Source organism: Ammospiza caudacuta, chromosome 17 (assembly GCF_027887145.1).
Source record: "Ammospiza caudacuta isolate bAmmCau1 chromosome 17, bAmmCau1.pri, whole genome shotgun sequence".
Lineage (NCBI taxonomy): Eukaryota > Metazoa > Chordata > Aves > Passeriformes > Passerellidae > Ammospiza > Ammospiza caudacuta.
This window is the reverse complement of record NC_080609.1, coordinates 1,425,724-1,446,316: the sequence shown is the minus strand read 5'-3', so window position 1 is coordinate 1,446,316 and position 20,593 is coordinate 1,425,724. Positions and strand designations below refer to the sequence as shown.

Below are 20,593 nucleotides of genomic sequence, written 5' to 3'. Positions count from 1 at the left end.
CACAGCTGCTGGGAGGGCAGAGCCACACTCTTCCTCCCTGCAGCAAGCAGCAGCACCTTGCTCTGCATTCCAGACTGCTCCACCTCTGCAACCAGCTTCACCCACCAGAAAGAGAAAAGCCCCTGGCACAGATGGCTGCTTCAGGCATCTCTCCGAGAGATCTGGCTCAGGGCAAAGAAACAGAATCACAGAATAAGAGAATCACAGAATGGGTTTGGTTGGAAGGGGCCTTAAAAACTATTTTTTAAAAAAACACTATATTATTCCCATTGTAAGTTTATCAGCTCACTGGCTGCTTTGAGTTCCCAGGAAATATGTCATCCATGCAAAAATAGTTCCTCTAACAGTTTAAGTATTGACCTGAGTCAAATTAAAATAACATTTATTTCCAGCAGAAGTTAATCAGACATGTCATTTACTAAGGCATAAGCAGACAGTAAAATGTTTTGTTGAATAAGTGGCAAAAAGTTGCATTCCTTTTATATCTTTTTTTTCAACTTTACTTAGAAGCCAAGCATTTTTAAGTTTTTTACTTGAGTAATATTAGGTTCAATTGTTCTTATCTTTGCTAGAAGACCCTAGCCAGGCCTTTTGAAACATCCCTATCCGATTTCTCCTTTTTACTTTGATCTTTTCATGATTCTTCATGGTTGATTTTAACCAACAAAAGACAAAAAGAGCTTTCTATATCTAATTTTATAAGATTAGTTAAAATAAGGCACAAATAAAAAAACTTGAAGTTAAAATGGATGTGTCAAATCAATGCAACGTTTATGCAGGATAGGCAGTCCTGTACAGACAAAGTGGTAAGGAGCACTACAAATAGAAGAGCAGGAGAAGAAAGGAAGAATTGTTTGTATGATGAAAGAAATCTTTCATTAGATAATTGTTGATGAATAAAAATGAAATCTTTTTCTAATGTAAAAAAGACCAAAACAGATAATTTGGGAAGTCCATAAAAATGCACAATATCTCTCTAGAAAAGCAGAAGGTGGGAGGGACTGGGTAGAAGAGCATATTTCTCTGTTCACCTTAACAGCAGTGTCCCTCTTAATCTATCAAGTTAATTCTTGCTGCTTAAGTGTACTAATATTAGCAATTTTTTAAGTTACAAACTTCTAGATTATCCATCCACCCAAAAATGTCACCTGAAAAACTGCAGTCCAGACAGAAGCTTGCATTATGGTCATTCCCAAAATTCTATCACAGCAAAAGAAATTCCCTTTTTTTCTTCTTCACTGTATGCAAGCTTGGCCCAAGCCAGAGAGCTGCCATAGAGGGACTGCCCAAAGCACAGACAGCAAACACAGGGGTCACTACTCATTTTTGCATGTATGTAATATGTACTACCCACTCCTACATCTTTAATGAAGCACAAAGGATTTACTACTTGGACAGGGAGAACTCCATGTAAAACAAGATAAAACAAATAAAAAAGACCATACTTTGCCCTCAGCCTGGATTTTCTTTTGGTCTGGAGGTTGGAGGCCTGTTTCGGGAATTACTTCACATACAAAAAGTCTTGGTTCACTCTGGTCCCAGAAATGGCAAGCAGGGATGTGACTGTGCAACTCTGGATACTCCACTACAAACCTACCAAGAGACAAAAAAAAAAAAAAATGTAGAAAGGGAGACAAAGTAATTCCAGCCCAGTCATTGCATGAGTGTAAATAAAGCCAAGGGATCATTCTCAGTTATTTATAGTCTGTATTAGAACATTACCCAGATACATTTTCCTGACTCCTAACATTTTACACATGGCAAGGACACTTCTAGTTTGGTTTGTTACACTGAGAGTGGTGACAGGACATAAAGCATTTTGGTAGAAAAAAAGTTGGTAGCACCTATAAAAACAGGTACTCAAAATCTGCCTGCCCTGGGATTGCAGCTCCTACAGAAACCCTTAAACATCTACCTCAGTGCCTGCTGCTGTAACACAGGGGTTACCTCAGCTCTGTCTTCAAACCATGGAATCATTAAGATTGGAAGAGCCCTCTAAAATCACCAAGCCCAACCACACACCCAGCAGCACCACCACACTGACCCTAAACCATGTCCCAGAGTGCCACATTCGTACACTTTTTGAACACTTCCCAGGAAGGAAGCGTTCCCACTATTGCCATGGCCAGCCTGTTCCAGTGCCTGACAATTCCACCTGAAGAAATTTTCCCTAATACCAAATCTAAATCTTTACTGGCACAACTTGAGGCCATTTCCTCTCATCCTATTGACTGTTACCTGGGAGAAGAGATCAATCACCACCTGACTACTGCATGTCAAGAATTCTAAGGCACTGTGGAACAGCACAAGGACTTCCCCTGCAGCCTTGGTGTCCTGGGTTGACTATATGATGCTTTTATCCCCAGTAGTCTTGTTCTGTTTATGCTGAATAATAAGTTTTGCACCTTTAAGACTTGTTGCAGAGAGTGAAGGGGGGAGAGAAGAAGCTGCAGTTTGTTTTCAGACACTGCACTCACTCCTCCACATTCCTGCTCCTGGACTGTGTTGTCTGTGGATGAACAGACAGCGGGACAGAGCTCTCCTTTGCTTTTAGTTAGTTTTAGCTAGCTGAGGCAAAGAAGTTCCCTGGACTGTGGGTTTTTTTCTTTTTTTCCTTTTCTTTGGACCTCTTGAAACTGCTCTGGACTGAACACCCAGCAGAGCACTGGCAGCTGCACCTGTGGCCCACCGGGCTGGGCCTGGCCTGCGACATTTCCAGCACTGAGGGACTGATCAGAGCCTGAGTGAGCTGAACTGCAACCTGGGGAGGGACTTTCTCAGTTTGTCATCTCTTTTGGAGCAACAAGGGGTTTTATTGTGTAATATTGCTTAGGTTTTATTGTTTAATAAACAGGTTTTTCCACTTTTCTCCAAGGAGGTATTTTCTCCCAAACCAGTGGGGGAGAAGGGCCAGTTGAATCTGCTTTTCTACAGGAGACCCTTTGGGGGTTCTCTCCCAAATTTGCCCTGAACCAGAACACTTGGGAAAGCCAGTCTCTGTCAGCAGTTAAAATAATAACATCTTACTGCCTCCTTTGGGCATTTCAATACTACTTCAGTGCCAGCTATGTCAAGACTCCAGACATACAGAATGACACTATTTTAGCAATGGCTTAGTATTCATTCTTCTGAAAAAATGTCAAATTATTTAAAAGAAAAACCAAAGACGCCATTTAAGTATTTCCTCACTTGCTGTCACCACTGAAAGGTGAAAGTTGTGGGGAGGATTGGAGTAGGGCTAGAGGGCAAATTGAAAGAGACATTCAAAGAGGTGCAGAAATGGCATAAGTCCTCTCCCTGCCATGGAATTCAAAATCAGTAAATTGCAAATCAAAAAATGAATTTGTGTAAAAAAACCTGGGAGTGTTTAGATTTTGCCTCAGGAGGTGGGAAGAGAAGCAGAAGAGGTGTAGATTATAATCACTTTCTGCTGAGTTTGAAGATGCTTCAAAAGGATGCACAGATAAATGGATTATTCACACAGACAGTATTTAACCCTCAAACAGTAAAACAGCATTCCTGGCTTGGGTTGGCTTCTGTTGGGCTACACAAGATATTGCACTTGGAAACAACTTCCTCACTTAACTCTTGACAACACTACTCCATAACTAACCAGGACGTAAGGCCCCAGATTTGCATTGGCCTTAGTTTTTGATGAGCTGGGTAGTTTCTTCTGGCTTTCAGTGGTAAGGAGAGTAATTTCTTTTCTTTGCTTGTAATACCCATAGCTGATAGTAGCTAAAAAAGTAATCCACCTGTTCCAATGTTGGTTTTTCTTAAGAAAAATACAGTCAGACAAATTATTGTAAAATCAAATGGGAATTTGTACTCTAATATTACACCATACTTTCACAAGCGTTCCCACTTCACTGCATTGTGCTCCTAGGATTTCTAATGCACTTCCTACAAGCACAGTTTGCACGGACAGAAAGGCATCAGCTCTAAATAGACATGTCATGAGTTTTTGCCCACACAAACTCAATTTTTATTATATTTTAAAAATACCTTTATTCCTACAAGGATCTTCAGAATGTCCTCTTCTCAGTTCCCTATTATGTAAAGTCTTCAAGGAAGGGTAGCTTTCCAAGATTTTTTTTTTTAATTTAAAGATCTGGATCCTGAGTCCAATCATGTAATACCTCTGTATAAAACCCCCAAAACCAAATCATTCTCTCCTCAGAGATCTCTAGCCTGATATGGCTTCCAAAGTGCTAGTAGCTCTCCCTGAATTTCTCTTCTATGAATTTGTCCAGTACCTCCATAAGCACTTCCTTCATCTTCTCTACTGACTTTGCAAGGAGTTCCTTGGCTCAGCTGCATGTTGGCTGAAGAACTACCTACTGCTTATTTTGAGCTTGCTTTCGGGGTGTGTTGGTATGGCATAGCCTGGTGAGTGGCTGCAGGGGAGGGCATGCACCTCAGGAGTAGCTTCTGTGAGAAGCTGCTAGAAGCTTCCACCATATCTGACAGAGCCAATCTCTGATGGCTCTGAAGATGGACACGCTGCTGGCCCAATCAGAGAGGTGGGTAATGCCTCTGTGATAACGTGTTTAGGACAGAGTCAGAACAGAGCACATGCAGTTTTCCCCCTGGAGTGGGGAGGCGCCAGGGTGGCCACCATGCTGGCACAGCCCAAGGTGAGCCTTGCCTGCCTGGCCACCCCTGGCCAGCAGCACCACAGGCAGAAAGGCAGGGGCAGCTTCCCCCTCCTGGTGCCCTACGTGAAGAGAGGTGTTCAATAGCACCAGCACCATGGGAAAAGAGCTGTTTTAAGGGCTTATTTTACTTCTCATGATCCTCCTCTGACTCTGTTAATAATAAATATACTTTATACCTTTAAATTTAAACCCATTTTGCCCTTAGAGTGTTCTTCTCCCAGTCCTTATCTCAACTCATGAACCCTCTGTTAATTCCTTTTTTTCTTCCCTCCTCTCTGCCCAACTTTAAAGACAAGGGTAAGCGTTTGGCCAATGTCAAACCATGGCATTCCCTAGCTCAGATTATTGGAATAGATAGGGATGCAGCTTGATGGACATACAATTCAGTGTTAATTAGTTCTTTAGAAATAAATAATTAAATTCATACAAACTCCTTCCCAAGACAGAGGAATGTCAGAATCAGGGTGTGCTTGTCTCAACATGGCAGATTTCCATCTTAAATCCACGATTAATGCTTCTTGAAGCAAAAGCTCCTTACTTGCCAATGCTTTGTCCAGCAGAAAGGTTCTCTCTACCATCTCCCCGTTCAGCCTTGAAATCAAAGAGTGTAACTTGGTCCATTTCAACATCATAGAAACAGATCTTGGAATCAATGTTCCCATCCACCTACAAGAAAGGAAAACAAAGGGTGCTGGAGCATGCAGTCAAAAAGAAGAATTAGGTAAGTTTATCCCATATGCTTCATGCCCTCAGCTTTCTTTCTTAGTAATCACATGAGGTCATTCTTACTAAGAAATACCAGAAAATTTCTGGTTCTTTTTCTATTCCAACAAGCCAGCCTTGGATTTCTTTTAAAATGCTACAAAGCAGCTTTTGTAACTAAAATATTCCTTTTCTGAATTTCAACACAGAACAAAGCCTTAAGAGATCTTAAATAATGCTGGGACATGACACTTCATTATATGACTCAATTCACCACCTGGACCAGGCACGTTTATTTCTGAGAAGTGATTCTTGTGTCCTCAGTAATCTTGACCCACACCAGCCTATGAACCAGTGGAAAAGTCCCAGACACTGAGTGAAGAGCTGTGCCTCACCCTGCTGACAAGGATGCTGACTTTGCTGCCATTAGCATTGCACTTCACAGACAAAATGTCTCCATGGCCAGGAAGCAGCTTGGATAAACTCTTGCTGTTGCAGTGCACTTTTGCCTCTCTGTGGGAAGGAATAAACTTCAATTACATGGTGGCAAGCAACTGGCAATTTAGCAAATGATGGGTAAGACTTTTAAAAACAAACTATTTTGACTATATGACATAACTGCCCCAGACTCCCACTTCCCCTCCAGAGGATTGCTGCCACTGCCTTTCTTTCAGGACTAAGTTAACAGACACTCTTTCTCACTGAATCAGCAAGAATAAATATCAGTGTTTCTACAGGATTCCCAAAACATGGCTATACAGCAAGAACATCTGAAGATAATTCTCAATTCAGAGGCCTAATTTTCCTACAGAAATAACCTGAACAGTACCATGAATTTGGAATAGAGTCCATTCACATAAAAGTTCTATGTATGGAAAACACAGAGTGCAGCAGAAGTAAAGAAATGTCATTAGCAGGGCACATTTATATATTTTATTATCTCAAAAGGATTTTATTTTTGTTATAGATAAAAACCAAGAAATCAGTCAGCAACAAAGAGGAAAAATCTCATGAAACAAAAGAATGCAGCAAAAAGTGACAGTAATTTGAAGTGACAGCAATTTAGAGCTATAATACAATCTCATGAAAAAAACATGTTTGATTCTATAAAAATAACATTTGTTCTCAGCCAATTACAGTGCCCTGAAATTAAAGTGTCATAATTTGAGAAAGGGTATTTTCAGTACCAAGTGCAAAAATTTATCATAGCATGCATAAGTAAATCTATTTTTTCTCACTATCAAACATCATAATACAATATTTATGCTAGTTACAACCTGCCCAAATCTAATAACCTTCAAACTGTCCCAGGTGGAATGTGTGTGATCTCAACCCAAGTAGTTTCCAGATGGCAACTAACTAGATTTTAGCATTCCTCTGGTGACAGCACACAAAGAAGAACAGAATCTGTTTCACTCTTCAGGTTTTTAAGCTTTTCAAAATTATGTTTGTCATCAGCAGCTACATTTTCAAAATGAACTTCATGGCAGTATCTTTTTCATGTTTGTCAGTATGAGAGTACAGCAACCTTTGAACAAAGTCAGGTAAACTCCTTAACCTAAACAGGAGAAAGAACAGAGTCTCCACAGTTCTAGGTTCACTTTCTCCATAGATTCATTGCAACAATTTTCCTGATTTATGAGGAAATACAAGACCTGGCTTTATTTCAGCTCTTTTGAGATTCAAGTCTTGTTCAAGATACCAAAAGAAATGGGACATCCTTAGCTCGATCATCTATAAATTCTCCACACACTTTAAAATTCACTCAAATATCCCTCATGGTATCCTCTTTTTAAAATAATAATCATCATCCTCATCAATCCATGACTTGTCTAATAATTCCATGGTTCCTCCCTTGCTTTGGAAATACGCCATCAGTTCACAAAGCTTTTCATCACATCAAAACCAGCTAAAGATTCCCCACAAAATACACACTTAACTATAAACAGATTATTTTTAAAGCCTTATTAATACCTGCGTGAGAGATCAAAGATTTTCAAGTGAGCCAAATCAGTTCCCACAGCCAGGAAATTCCCACAGACATCCAGGAGGCACGGATTCCCCTCTGCTTCAGAGAACACGAGCAGCTGTTTAACTGTGCCCTGGCAAGAAATGCGTAACACCAGGTTTGTGTGGCCACGGCCTCACTAGAAGGGACTTATTTTGTCACCAAGTTGAGTCACAAATTGCTGAACTTCTCTGTTAGATTAATCACTCCAAGCAAATTGGAGAAACATACACACACAAATTCAATGTGGGTTTCAGGTATGTACATAACCTCAAAAAAAGTCTAAATTTAAAGGCATCCTTCTGCAATAATTTCCTCTTTAGTAACACAACCTTTACCAAGTGAAAGACATACAGAAATATCAAGTCCCTGAAGGTCCTTAAATATATAGCTGTAAAAACAAATACATTATATTTATGTGATGAATCACATCCATTCTAAAATATAATATTTGCTTCCTAAATAAAATTATGTATCACAGAACTCTGATAAATAGATTGCTCTTTTTGGTTCTCATAGACTAGCAGAGGCTGCAAATGTTCACACAAAATGTGCAAGTGATATTTTTCATTATCTTGTGAGAATATTCAGGACAGTCATCTTCCTGAAAGTATATATGTATCTCAACCTGCATGCAATTTAGATCGTCTTAAAGTCTATAAATACTTATTACTTACACTGCAGTAGTGTTCAGAGAGGCAGACTTTTAAAAGAACACAAAATGTCAAAGATCTTTCTGCTGAAATACTCAAAATATATTTTGAGTATTGTATTATGACAAGGAAGAGTTAATAGACTTAGGAAGATCATGCACATTACTTTTAAGCTCTAACACCAATCTTTGAAAACAACAAGGTCTTTTTATCCCTTCATGGTTTTCTCAGTCCTTACCTGCCAGGTGCGGACCTGGATCCGATATGGCTCCACTGTGTACAGATTTTCTCCATGAACACACAGAACTGGAGAGTCACAAAGGAAAGAGCCTGAAACAATCACAACAAAGTCATCATTACAATAAATATATTCTGTAAAAAGAAAAAACAAGTAATGTATAGCACACAATTTCCACTATCTTGCACCAAATCTCTTTTTCAATCTGTCAGTCACTATTGAATCCCAGCTCCTTGGTGTTTTAGCCTTCTTCCATACTGCCACTACATTTAAAAGCTGGGGTTCCCATTATAAACAGGTGTTGGTACACTCTGTCCATGGAAACAAGTGAGAAAGGAAGGGCAAGGAGTTGATACAGGGAGTGAAAGAAAGAAAAAATGCAGTCTGAGGTTCTGGTAAGAGAATTCACTTTTCCCTTCAGTGAACTGCTACTGAAGAGAGATAACAGAATCTCTGCCAGAACAGTGGCTCTGCAATAACTTCAGAAGTGGTGTAGACTGTTAGGACCTTGGTGGTAATAAAGCAATGATTCAGCATGGAAAAGTTATAAAATATATCAGTAAATATAGACAAGCAGAAAACACATAATGATTCTTAAAAGACAAATCTCAAGATTTAGGATGGAATTGATGGAATTCTACACCACTTATTTCTCGAGGCAGAAATATTTAGGGAGAATTAATCATTTAAAAACCTAATTTACTCTACTTGGCACTGTACAGAGCAATTTACGGGATAACTTCTCTTGAGAGCTGGGACACGAAGCCTCTTTCCCAGATCCTTTGATTACACTTTCTCTCAAGCAAAGTGGAAAAGCGTTCAATAGTCATTGCCATGTCTTATCTGTAAAAACAACAGGGCCGACAGCTACAAAAGCAGGAAAAAATTGGTCTTCTTGATCAAATCAATGGTTTACTTAAAAAATATAAAAAGAAGTTGTTCTAGCCTCACATGATGTTTTGTGCAAGGCCCTCTATAATGTAATTTAGCTACATCATATAAAAGCTTTCTCTAGCCCTGAGGGCTTTTCCAGTCCAGAAGAAGGTGTCCCGGCCCATGACAGGGGGGTTGGAACAAGATGTGCTTTGAAGTCCCTTCCAACCCAAACCATTCTGTGATTCTATGCTTACAGTGCATCAGCTACCATGAATGAATGTATAACTTTGGAAGAAAAGAAGCATTCAGACTCTGACCAATGTTTTAAGTCCTACCTGCACTTCTGAAGGTATCTCCTGAGCACTCAAAGACAGCCACTTGTTTCCCATTCCAGAATACTACAGCATCCTAAAACAAACAAACAAAACACCAAATAAACATATATTTTTAGTTCCTTCTGGAAGCATGCAGGAATTCATGCAGTAACATGGCAAGAACTCCCCTACAATAGCCACCAGTTACTAGTTCCTCTGGACATTGGGTTGGGAGGCTTTTATCAACCCAGAGGTTCTCTGGGTTCTGATGAGCACCCTAGAGCATTTCTGAGTCCCTGTTCTATCTTAGAAAAAACCAGCTCCACTGCAGCACCATTGCTACTGTTGCAACAATACCTTCATAACACACTATGATGAATATTAAAAAAAAATACTTATCTTAAAAACTTAGGAAGTTTGGTCTTGATAAACCTAACCAGGCTACTGATTAGGCAAATAAAAAACAACAACAAAAAAATTCCAAACCGATTAACCTGAGTAGCAAAGACTCCACTAGCATTCATGTCAACACGAAGGCTGTGAGTGGCTCCTGTGCTGAAGATCGTCACATTGAAGAGGTTGGGAGACACCTGTACCACGGCCACCTGCTGATGAAAGTGTGCCAACATGGCCTGCTCACTGAGGATCACCACAGAGCTGATGTTGTTCACTGCCAGCAGGTTTTTTCGGGACCCCCACTGTATATAATGGGAAAAGAAAAACCACACAATTTTATCTCTATTCTTGAATTGTCACAGCAGCGTCACAAGAGAAGTAACATGGGAAAGGACAGAACAAATACTTTCATATATATGCAAAGTCCTACTATCTAAATACAAACTATAGGGAATGACTGGGAAATATGACAGATTCAAACTATTATGCTTGCTATCCAGTGTATTGGTTTAAAAGACATGTGTCTGCCAAGGAAGGCAGGAACCTTCCTGGAACAGAAAGATGGCACCCTCCCTCCAAATTATTATAACTTCACAAACACAGGGCTTCCAGGAAAAAATATGGGAAAAGGAATAATAGTTCTTTACTAGAAAATATATATCTATAAAACAGAACAAACAAAAAACAACAAAGAAAAAACCCATAAGTTTTCCCACCAGTCAAGCAATTTCCCCTTGGCTGCAGTTATGACCCCAACCAGTGGGGGGCGCCATGGGGCGAGGCAGAGGGTCTGCAGCGGCTCCCCCATGGCTCCAGGGGATGCTCCGAGGTGAGCCCTGAGCCTCCCCAGGGTTAACAGCAGCCTCAGGAAGACAACAAATGGAAAGCAATTCCTTTGAGAAAACCTAACCCCCAACATTATCCACCCCAAATTTTTTTCCCATACCAACATGTTACATTGAACTTACACTTTTTAACTATAGACATTCATGCATTATCCTAATTATATACATATATACATGCAGATATGGATACAGGTACAATGTCAGACAGTTCACCCCAAAACAAGGTCCCTTTGAGGTATATGTTATGTTTCTGCACCACCTACTAAGTGCAACCACGTCCCTGAGCAAAGACAACCTGACAAATGTCTTTGCTTGGGGCAGAATTCATCCAAATAAGTCTTTTCTAACATACCTCTCATATGTACCACAAGAATCTTATCACCATCTGCGGTACACAGGGGTTCAGATGGGGCAGGGCCAGCTCACTTAGTGGAACGTCTGTGTTAACTAACCCTGTAGCCTTTGCTCAGTGCAGATCCCACTGCATGAAGGTCCTACCTCATGTTGTCTTCAATGTTGTTTTTAGCAGTCCATTGCAGTGCTCAATTTCCCCAGGAGACGCTGCAGGGTAAGGAATGTGGTATGCCCACTAAATACCATGTTCTCTAGCCCAGGTGTTTAATAAAAAGTTCTTGAAATGAGTCCCATTGTCTGACTCAATCCTCTCAGAGATACCATGCCTCTAAAGGCCCTGCTCTTCAAGGCCCAGGATGGTGTTTCAGGCAGTAGTGTGAGGCACAGGGTAGGTTTCCAACCATCCAGTGGTGCCTTCTACCGTTGTGAGCATGTAGCTCTTGCCCTGGCAGGTTTGAGGCAGTGTGATGTAATTGTTCTGCCTCCCCATACTTATACTGGATCACCACCTACCATACCATAGGGGCTTCACCTGCTTGGCCTGTTTGATGGCAGTGCACATTCCACTACCATGGATTACCTGGGAGATGCTGTCCACAGTTAGATCCACTTCTGAGTCTCATGCCCCTTATAGGTGGCACCTCTGCCCTGACAGCCTGAGGCATCGTGGTCCCTCCAGCTAGGAACAGCTCTCCCTTGAGTTGTGAGTCCAAATCTATCTGTGACATCTCAATTTCGGCAGCCTGATCCACCTGTTCATTTTCCACTTCCTCATTAGCCTGATACTTGGGGACATGGGCACCCACATGACACACTTTCACAGTAGCTTCTCCACTCAAATGGCAATGTCTTGCCACTCTTCAGCAAGTCCCAACTGGTTTTTCCTCTACACTGCCAGTTGATCTTTTTCCATCTGTCCAGCCACCCCCATGGAGCATATGTCAATCCCCAAAAGTCAGTATAAAAGTAATTCTTTGGCCACTTCTCTCATTCAGCAATGTCCAGGGCCAACTGGACGCCTTTGAGTTGCACAAACTGGCTTGACCTACCTTCTCCTTTGGTACCTTGTGTAACTTATCACATGGGGCTCTATTTTCAGTTCATTACTACAATGTGACAGGAATCATTACTGAAAAGAGTGTAGCTTGTTTCTCAGTTGGCAGTTGATTGTATGGTGGAGTTTCCTCGGCTTACATCACCTATTTCTGCTCTTCATCTGTCAGAACAAAATCCTCACCTTGAGGCCAATTTATAATTATTTCCAAGATCCCAGGGTGATCTGGGTTTCCAATACAGGCACACTGTATAAGCAAGGCAATTGACTTCACGTAGCATCAATGGCGTGATGGGTAGAGGGAACCTTTTATTTTAACATCCACCAGTCAGCGCTAGCAGTCAGGGTAGCAGGAGAAGCTGTGCCTCTGTGCCAATCACCTCTGAGGCAGTCTGAACTCCTTCACAGGCTAACAGGATCTCCTCTCTTGGGGTGTAGTTGGCTTTGGACCCCCTGTAACTTTGGCTTCAGAATCCCAGTGGCTGGCCCAGAGTCTCCCCAGGCACCTTCTGCCAAAGGCTCCAGGACAAGCCACTGTATCCAGCTGCAGAGTGGAGCATGCTCTTCACCTCTGGTCCTGTCCTGACTGGGCCAAGGGCTACTGCATGAGCGATTTCCTGCTTGATCTGTGCAAAGGCTTGCTGCTGTTCAGGGCCCCAGTGGAAACTGTTCTTCTTGTGTGTGACCAGGTAAAGAGGGCTCACAAACTGACTGTACCCCAGGATGCAAATTCTGCAGAAACTTATGCCACCTAGGAAAGCTTGCGTTTCCTTCTGGCTGGTCAGTGGAGACATTGCTGTGATCTTGTTGATGACCTCGGTGAGTATCGCGCCATCCGTCTTGTCACTTCATCCCTAGGAACTGGATCTCTCGAGCAGGTCCTTTGACCTTAGTCTTTTGGATGACAAAATCAGCTTTCAAGAGAATCTGGATGATCTTTTCTCCTTTCTCAAAGAATTCTGCTGCCTTGTTCCCACGCGTGATGATGTCATCAATGTATTACAGATGTTCAGGAGTCTCATCCTTCTCCAGAGCAGCCTGAATCAGTCCACGGCAGATGAGGGGGCTGTGTTTCCACCTCTGGGCAGTCAGTTCCAGGTGTACTGCATACCCCTCCATGTGAAGACAAACTGAGGCCTGCCCTCTGCTGCCAGAGGAATGAAGAAAAACGCATTAGCAATGTCTATAGTGGCGTACCACTTTGCTGCCTTGGACTCCAGCTCATACTGGAGCTCCAGCATGACCAGCACATCAACACTCAGTGATGGTGTAACTTCATTCAAGCCACAATAGTCCACTATCAATCTCCATTCCCCATCAGACTTCCACACAGGCCCAATGGAGCCAAAGGGCAAGTGGGCCTTGCTGAACACTCCTTGGCTCTCCAGCTCATGGACCATCTTGTGAATGGATATCATGGCATCTTGATTTTTTGATACTGCTGGTGATGCACTGTGAAGGTGGCAATTGGTACTTGCTTTGCTACCTTCAAAAGTCCTAACCACAGAAGAATTTTCTGAGTCCAGGCAAGGTGTTTAGCTGCTTAGTTCTTTCTGTCTCCACAGTAGCAATTCCAAAAGCCCATCAATGTCCTCTTGTGTCTTTAAAGTATCCGTTCTTAATGTAGTCAATGCCCAGAATACGTGGGGTATCTGGGTGAGTTACAATGGGGTGCTTCTGCCAGTTGTTCCCAGTCAAGCTCACTTCAGCTTCCAACAGCCTCAGCTCTTGAGAACCCCCTGTAACATCAGAAATGGAGACTGTTTCTGACCCCACACATCCTGGTGGCATTAACATACATTGAGCACCAGTGTCAACTAAAGCCTTGTACTCTTGTGGGTTTCGCGTGCCAGGCCATCATATCCACATAGTCCAGTAGACATGGTGGTCCCCTGGTGCCCCTACCTGGGTAGAGGCAGGACCCCTCTAATATCAGTCCTTGTGAATACATATGGGAGGTACCTTCCAGCAGGTCAGATACTTGCCCATGGGAAACTGGCACCGCACTCACTCTCATTGACTTCCCTTTTCCTTTCTTCTTCAGTTCTTGTATTCAGGGTGCCAGGACACAGGTTTCCTGTCCCACCATCTCATGTCCTCTTCATGGTTGAGTAGGAAATATCTTAAGTCAGTTTGCAAAGCATACCCGCTGTCTCTCTCTGGAGGGCACCTGACTATGATTTCAAGGACTCTGATTTGCACTGGTGCTACAGGTAAGCATCTCTCCCTGAATTTCTTATTATCATCCTTGAGACTCAACCAATGTCTCTACAGCAGAGATGTGGGTCTTGGACCCTACTCTCGTACTTCCTAAGTTTGCTTGCTACAGAGCCCATTGTCTCTTGGTTGTCCCTGAGATGCATGTTTGCCATTAAACTGGAGAATTCACATGGCCCCTGATGTGCCAGACTCCACCACATTTGCACTGTGCACCTGACCTCGTTAGGGTCATTATCATGTTGTCCATTCCTCCCAAGAAGTATCTCCAACACTGCCATTTCTCTCAGGCATTGGATCCTTCCTCCATGGTCTTGCATGGCTTTTTATGATGGTGCTCCTGAAGTCTGACCCTGTAAACAAATCTCTCTTACATTTGCTAGAAGCCACTCCCAGAAAGAAAGGGGTCCTGACTCCCTCACAAACGCCTGCTCAATGGCCACACCCTTGGCCAAGGATCCCAAAAGTCTTGTTTTGGTACCATCAAGTTGCATGCCTGTACGTGTAAAGTCCCAAACTTGAATCAACCAAGCCAAAAAAGCCTCACCCCCTAATCACGTAATGTCTTTTCACAGACTGCAGAGACTGTCAAGCAACAGGGACTCAGTGATGATCTCAGGCTCCTCTGCTGGCTTTGAGGGCCCTGGTTCTGCATCATCATGAGCTGGGCACACCTAATTGGTTTATCCTTCCTCACTGCAAAGGGCCGACTGCTGCTGCTGGCTGTGGCTGCCCCTGTGGTTTAGCTGGAACCTGGACATTTGTAACATCTGCTCGTTTCACTACTGTGCTATCCACCTTTACCTCTGACTGCAGTGGTTTTGCTGGACAGTGTCCCCGACCTCTGTGGCAGGTTTTGAGGCAACTACACAAGGTAACCTCACTCTGTCTCTGAATGGTGAATGGACCTCACTGAATAAAAACATTAAAAGAAAATATCTTTAACTTCTAAGGGAAATTTAACTCTTCAGAAGCTGTTGTTGTAGGCCCAAAGAAGTGGGTGAAGGGTTGGGAGAAAACTCCCTCCTGTGTTGCTTCCTCTCAATAGGTAGCATTATCAAGGAAACCCCAAAGATCCAGACCTCATGTGTGATAGTTATATAGCCTTGTGCCCGCATTTCAGAAGAAGTTTACGAGCACTGAATTCCTCACCTTATTGAACCATTCTACAAACAGGGTAACAGCCACAATGGCCTAAGTTATAGGACCCATGTTTGAATAAATGACCTGCAAACAGGAAAAACATAGCCATGATCACATGCCAACCAAACCAGGGTAGGCTAGACCACACGGTGCTGCCCAACAAGGTTTCTACATCCAGTACACAAATGGGTCACTCAAGAATTAGTATTCTCTTTTCACCCTTTCCTCTCAATGCCCTTGAGCCCCACACTGGTCACCAATTAACGTCCTGGTTTAAAAGATATATGTTTGCCAAGGAAGGCAGGAACCTTCCTGAAATGGAAAGCTGGCCCCCTCCCTCCAAATTATTATAAGTTCAAAAATACAGAGCTTCCAAGAAAAAAATACGGGAAAAGGAATAACAGTTCTTTACTAGAAAAAAAAAAAAAAAAAAAAAAAAAAAACCAAAAAACCAGAAGAAACAAAAAACAATAAAAAAGCCCAATGACCAATTTCCCCTTCAGTGTAGTTACAGGGGCTGCAGGGGATGTGCTATTTCTGGACAGTGCTCCATATCCTGTTACCTGGAAAAGGCTTGAATGGGAAAGCTGACACAATCACCTGTGTCTATTAGGAGATGTACGAGATACTTACAGAACACTTTATTTCCTATATCCTGGATCTTTTGTTACTGAAGCTTGTTAATAAAACACTTGGATTCTCCATTTTCACAGCACTTCTGTTTTAACTTTGTAAGTAGAATGGTGTTACAGACCCTCACTCCATACCAACACAGAGCAAGCGAATACCATTGCTTTTAAAATACTTTCCACTCTTATGAGAAAACAGAATAATAGCAAATATAAAATTACTTTCTCTTGAAAGTCACCAGATATATTTGATTTTCTTTCCTTATAAAAATAATGGGAATTGTTCTCACATATGAAGCACAGCAACAGAATGATGTAAAGTATAACAGAAACACTCAAAAATTGAAAAAACCTAATAATATGGTATAAAACCCAACAACCAAAGATGTTGGAGAACCTAAAGCACAAGCTTTGCCTTTTTAGCAGAATGCTGGTGGCAAAAAAAAAAAGCTGTTCATTAATATAAAACTTTTTAAATTTAAATTTATGATTGTTACACTCAGCATTTCTCTTCTGAGCATATCAAAATGCTATTAGGCATAGAATGACAATATTTAACCTCATTGTGACAAAATATTCCAAATAAATAAAAATGCTGCATCCCAACATTTAACAGACAATATGTTAAAATATATAGTATTCCTTTCTAGATGGCACATCTCACCAAAGAATATTTGGTTGTAAATATATATTTTTATTTTCACAACTACCAGTGAGATGAAACTTTACACTGAAAAAGTGACAATAGAAAAAACCCATTAACTAATAAAATCATTCATTTAGTCAGATTTTCTTGTCTTTTTAATAAATTTAAGTAAAATTGACATTCCTGATAATCCTTTTTTTCCCAGAAAATAATTTCAGGGAGCTGAATCCAAAGGTTTTGCCAGCGAGCCATATGATGGAGAGACTAGCTACAAACAGGGAGTATTTCTGCCCATCCAATTTTAAAAGTTACTTGATTGTCAGGGGTTTTCCTCCTGCTTCTGAAGGAGGACCAGCCTCTGCTGAAACACATACCCATATGATAGAGATCATGTTCACTGGTTTCACAAAGATGGGCTTTTCATCTAAGGTTTGTGAAGTCCACGAACATTCAAGGAGGCTCTTTCCTTTTTTACCTTTATCTGAGTGACATTTCCTTCAAGTTCTGTAGATGCCTGGAACTTCCACTTCTCCTTGCCTTCCGAAGCCCATGTGCTCTGATGAGATCCTGCTGCTTTCTTCCACATTGCTACTCTCCCCTTGCTGGTTCCAGCTGCCAAGATACCTGCCATTCACAAACATTTCAGGCATTTCATCTTGGGCTTCAGATAAACAAACCCACATGACACAACATAACAGGCAGCAAGCTCTGGTTCTTGGGTACTGAGAAGTCACTTCCTAGCAGCAGCATTTCTCTCCTCACTGCAAACCAATATCCTAGTCCTGCACTGGAGAACTTTTCTGAAGAAACAATGGGAGAAGTTCCACATGGTAAGGTGCATCTTCTAAGCTACCAGATGAAGTGATTTTTTAAATGCATCAGACAATTACTTCATTTTAACCTTTTCTTAAAATATAGAACTATTGAATATCCAGAGCTGGAAGAGTCCCCAAGGGCCATCCAATCCAGCTCCTGGCCATGCACAGGACCGTACCAGCAATCCCAATATGTGCCTGAGAGTGTTGTCCAAAAACCTCTTTACCTCTGGCAGCCTTGAGGTTGTCCCCACTTCCTGCTCAGTGCCTGACCACCCTCTGGGGGGAGAAACTTTTGATATGCAGTCTAACGCTCCCCTGGCTGGACACAGCTATGGCTGTTCCCTTGGGTCCTGTCACTGCTCACAAAAACCAGAGGTCAGATCCACCTCTCATGAGGAAGCTGCTCCATGCAGGCACCCCCCAGTCTCAGCCATTCCTCCAATGGCTTGTGTTTATTTTTAAATAGCTAGTTTTGTAGTCACTTTGGGCAACCAACCACTGAAAAGCACTGCAGCAGATATCAGCTGTGCCTACGCTAGCAAAGGTGGTGCCCAGGAGCAGGTCTGTAGAAAGGATCTGTTGTAAGGACCAGGCACACACACAATACATGTCACTAAGCTCTATTCTGCATTAGCTGCAGTGCAGCCTTGTAGACGGAATGCCCAAAACATGTTGGAGCTCATTAGGGGCATTCCAGGGGTACTGGTGTCAAAGGGAATCCAGCTCAGATGCCACAAGACAGCTCCACAGTGAGTCCAAGAGTATTGAATTATTTCCCTGCACCTTTCAAGGCATATTTCCAATCCAAACTAAAATCTTCAATATCACATACTACCACTGAGATCCTCAGTCACAAGACAAACATACTGAAATTATTACAGGGCATGGAAGGCTGAGGTTTGACAAGGTCTGGCACCAGAGATCACAGCTGCCACGTTATTTCTCACCTTTAGCACTGCAGTAAGAGACACAGTTAATACATTCTTCCCCCTCAAAGCCAAATTGCATATCTAGGGAGAGCACATAGTTCTCATCTTGATCCAAATCCCAGAACCTAAGGCACACAAAACAAGAGTGTTAAAAATGCTTTTCATTCCAAGTGTCTTGCCAAACCCAGTCAATAGGATGCTGTACATGGCATTAACTTACTATTTCCACAATACCTAGATAATTTAATTTTTAAAATTAAATTGTCAGAAGCTGCCTGGGGAGTGTGAATTCCTTAACAATCTCCTCCTCTTCCTTTGAGTTTTTAATCTGCAGCATGTTTTGGGATATTCTCCTAGGAAGAAAGAAGTCAGAAGCAAGTGCAGCTTTAAAAAAAATGAAAGAAGTGAGGGCCAGTTGCAATTTTCTTCCTCCCTAATTATGCTTCTCCTCTATTTTAAGAATATTCCTGTGTTAGTCAGTAGTCCTTTGGATTCCAGATTTATTTTCTACAACTAAATACTGCCATGAAGCTATTCCTTCTTGATAGTTGGTCTTTATTGCATTCTCACAAAATGAACAAAAGATTCTGTCTGATAGTAGCAGACAGAGGCTCAATAAAGGGAAATACTGATATTAATGGAACACTCCCACTCTCCCAAAGGTTAGAGGAACAGGTAGAGCAGGTCATAGTAAAGACAAGGTAGATAACATTGCAAAAAAGGTAAAACTACAGAACACAGTAACATAACAGCATGGCAAAGCAACATACTTTGAAGGATTAGGGAAATAAGTAATTTAAATACTTGTCTTATATTACAGTAAAATAAATGTCCTGAAAAGTAAGCAATTTCTTTCTGGTTGCTGATGCCATGAGTATCCTAAGGATCAGAAAGTAACATAGGCAAGAATGGCAAAGGGGCTGCACTTTCATGCAAAACCCCAACCCAGATTTATTTTTAGAATAAACCAGTAACAACACTCAAGGAGGGAACAGAATAGGTATCACTGCCTGACAAAATAAAATACCTAGAGAGAAAGCAAGCCATACCAAATTAGTTTCTATCCTTGAGAAGAAAAAAATCATTTAATTTCTCTACTTATTTTTACAAACAAAATTAGGAAATGTTGGGATTTTTTCATTATTGGTAAAAAACCCCCAACCAACATTTCAGCAAAATACTCAGTTCATTGCAGACTGTACCTTTTAGCTGGCCCTTCTCAGGGGCAGCCAGAACAACTTTCATTCTTACCTGATGACTGTCTCACCTAGTGCTGTAACAACCAGGCTATGGTCTACTAGAATCATGTCTGCAGAATGACCAGTCTTCCCACTCAACTTCACCTGTTAACCATTAGCAAATAAACACATTTACAGAAGGTCAGAGGAGCACACTGAAGGACACTGAGCATCTGAACTGCACAGTTTGGCTAAACAGTAAAAATATGAAAATAACTAGACCTGTCTGTTAATTCAGACATATTCAGACAGTGAATTCAGATGATTCTGACAATGATCACCATAAAATGCATCAAGACTGCAATGTATAAATTTAACAGAAGAAATCCTGGAGTGGGTTAATTAAGTAGATAAGGAGCAGTATTTTACTTTTGCACTAGAACTTCTCTTAGAATTTAATAAAGACTGCTTTAAAATGTGAAATTCCAAATCTTACTTCTAGTCAAACATAAGTAATGATCAATAAGAAGTGGACACTGCTGTAATACACGTGTCTAGTGTTTTTCTGTCGTGAATAAAAAGAAAAAAAATCTTAGAAAAGTGAAGGTTTGGGGTCTACCAACAAGCAGCATTTTGTAATAGCACAGGCCAGGGTGTGAGACATTTTCTCTTTAATTTCCTCTTTTAATTTCTGGAGATCCTCTGTCAGTCTTTCCACTGAGGAGACATGGGGCCATAATGGGGTGGAGATAGTTTCTTCATATATCTGAGGTTTGGTAACCAAATAGTCCACGTTTTGTTCTCCTTCTTTCCATAACATCACTCCCAATGAGTTGGCATATGACATCAGCACACTCAGTAAGAATTTCTGCTATATGTTTTGCGAACACTGGATATTGTCTGGATTAGTAAGGAATTGCTCATTATTTAAAAAT

General features: G+C 41.5%; 1 protein-coding gene across 1 annotated transcript in view; it reads right to left on the bottom strand.

Annotated features, from left to right (window-relative positions):
• Positions 1-20,593, bottom strand: part of IFT140 (intraflagellar transport 140) — an 83,091-nt gene that overhangs the window by 45,610 nt on the left and 16,888 nt on the right. Inside the window, exons 7-16 of the mRNA XM_058816382.1 lie at positions 19,732-19,823; positions 18,499-18,605; positions 17,209-17,357; positions 9,944-10,147; positions 9,471-9,543; positions 8,260-8,351; positions 7,335-7,462; positions 5,756-5,873; positions 5,197-5,324; positions 1,446-1,593 (exon numbers count right to left, since the gene is read on the bottom strand). Coding sequence (XP_058672365.1) covers positions 1,446-1,593; positions 5,197-5,324; positions 5,756-5,873; positions 7,335-7,462; positions 8,260-8,351; positions 9,471-9,543; positions 9,944-10,147; positions 17,209-17,357; positions 18,499-18,605; positions 19,732-19,823 — 1,239 coding nt within the window. The remainder of the gene's footprint in view (positions 1-1,445; positions 1,594-5,196; positions 5,325-5,755; positions 5,874-7,334; positions 7,463-8,259; positions 8,352-9,470; positions 9,544-9,943; positions 10,148-17,208; positions 17,358-18,498; positions 18,606-19,731; positions 19,824-20,593) is intronic.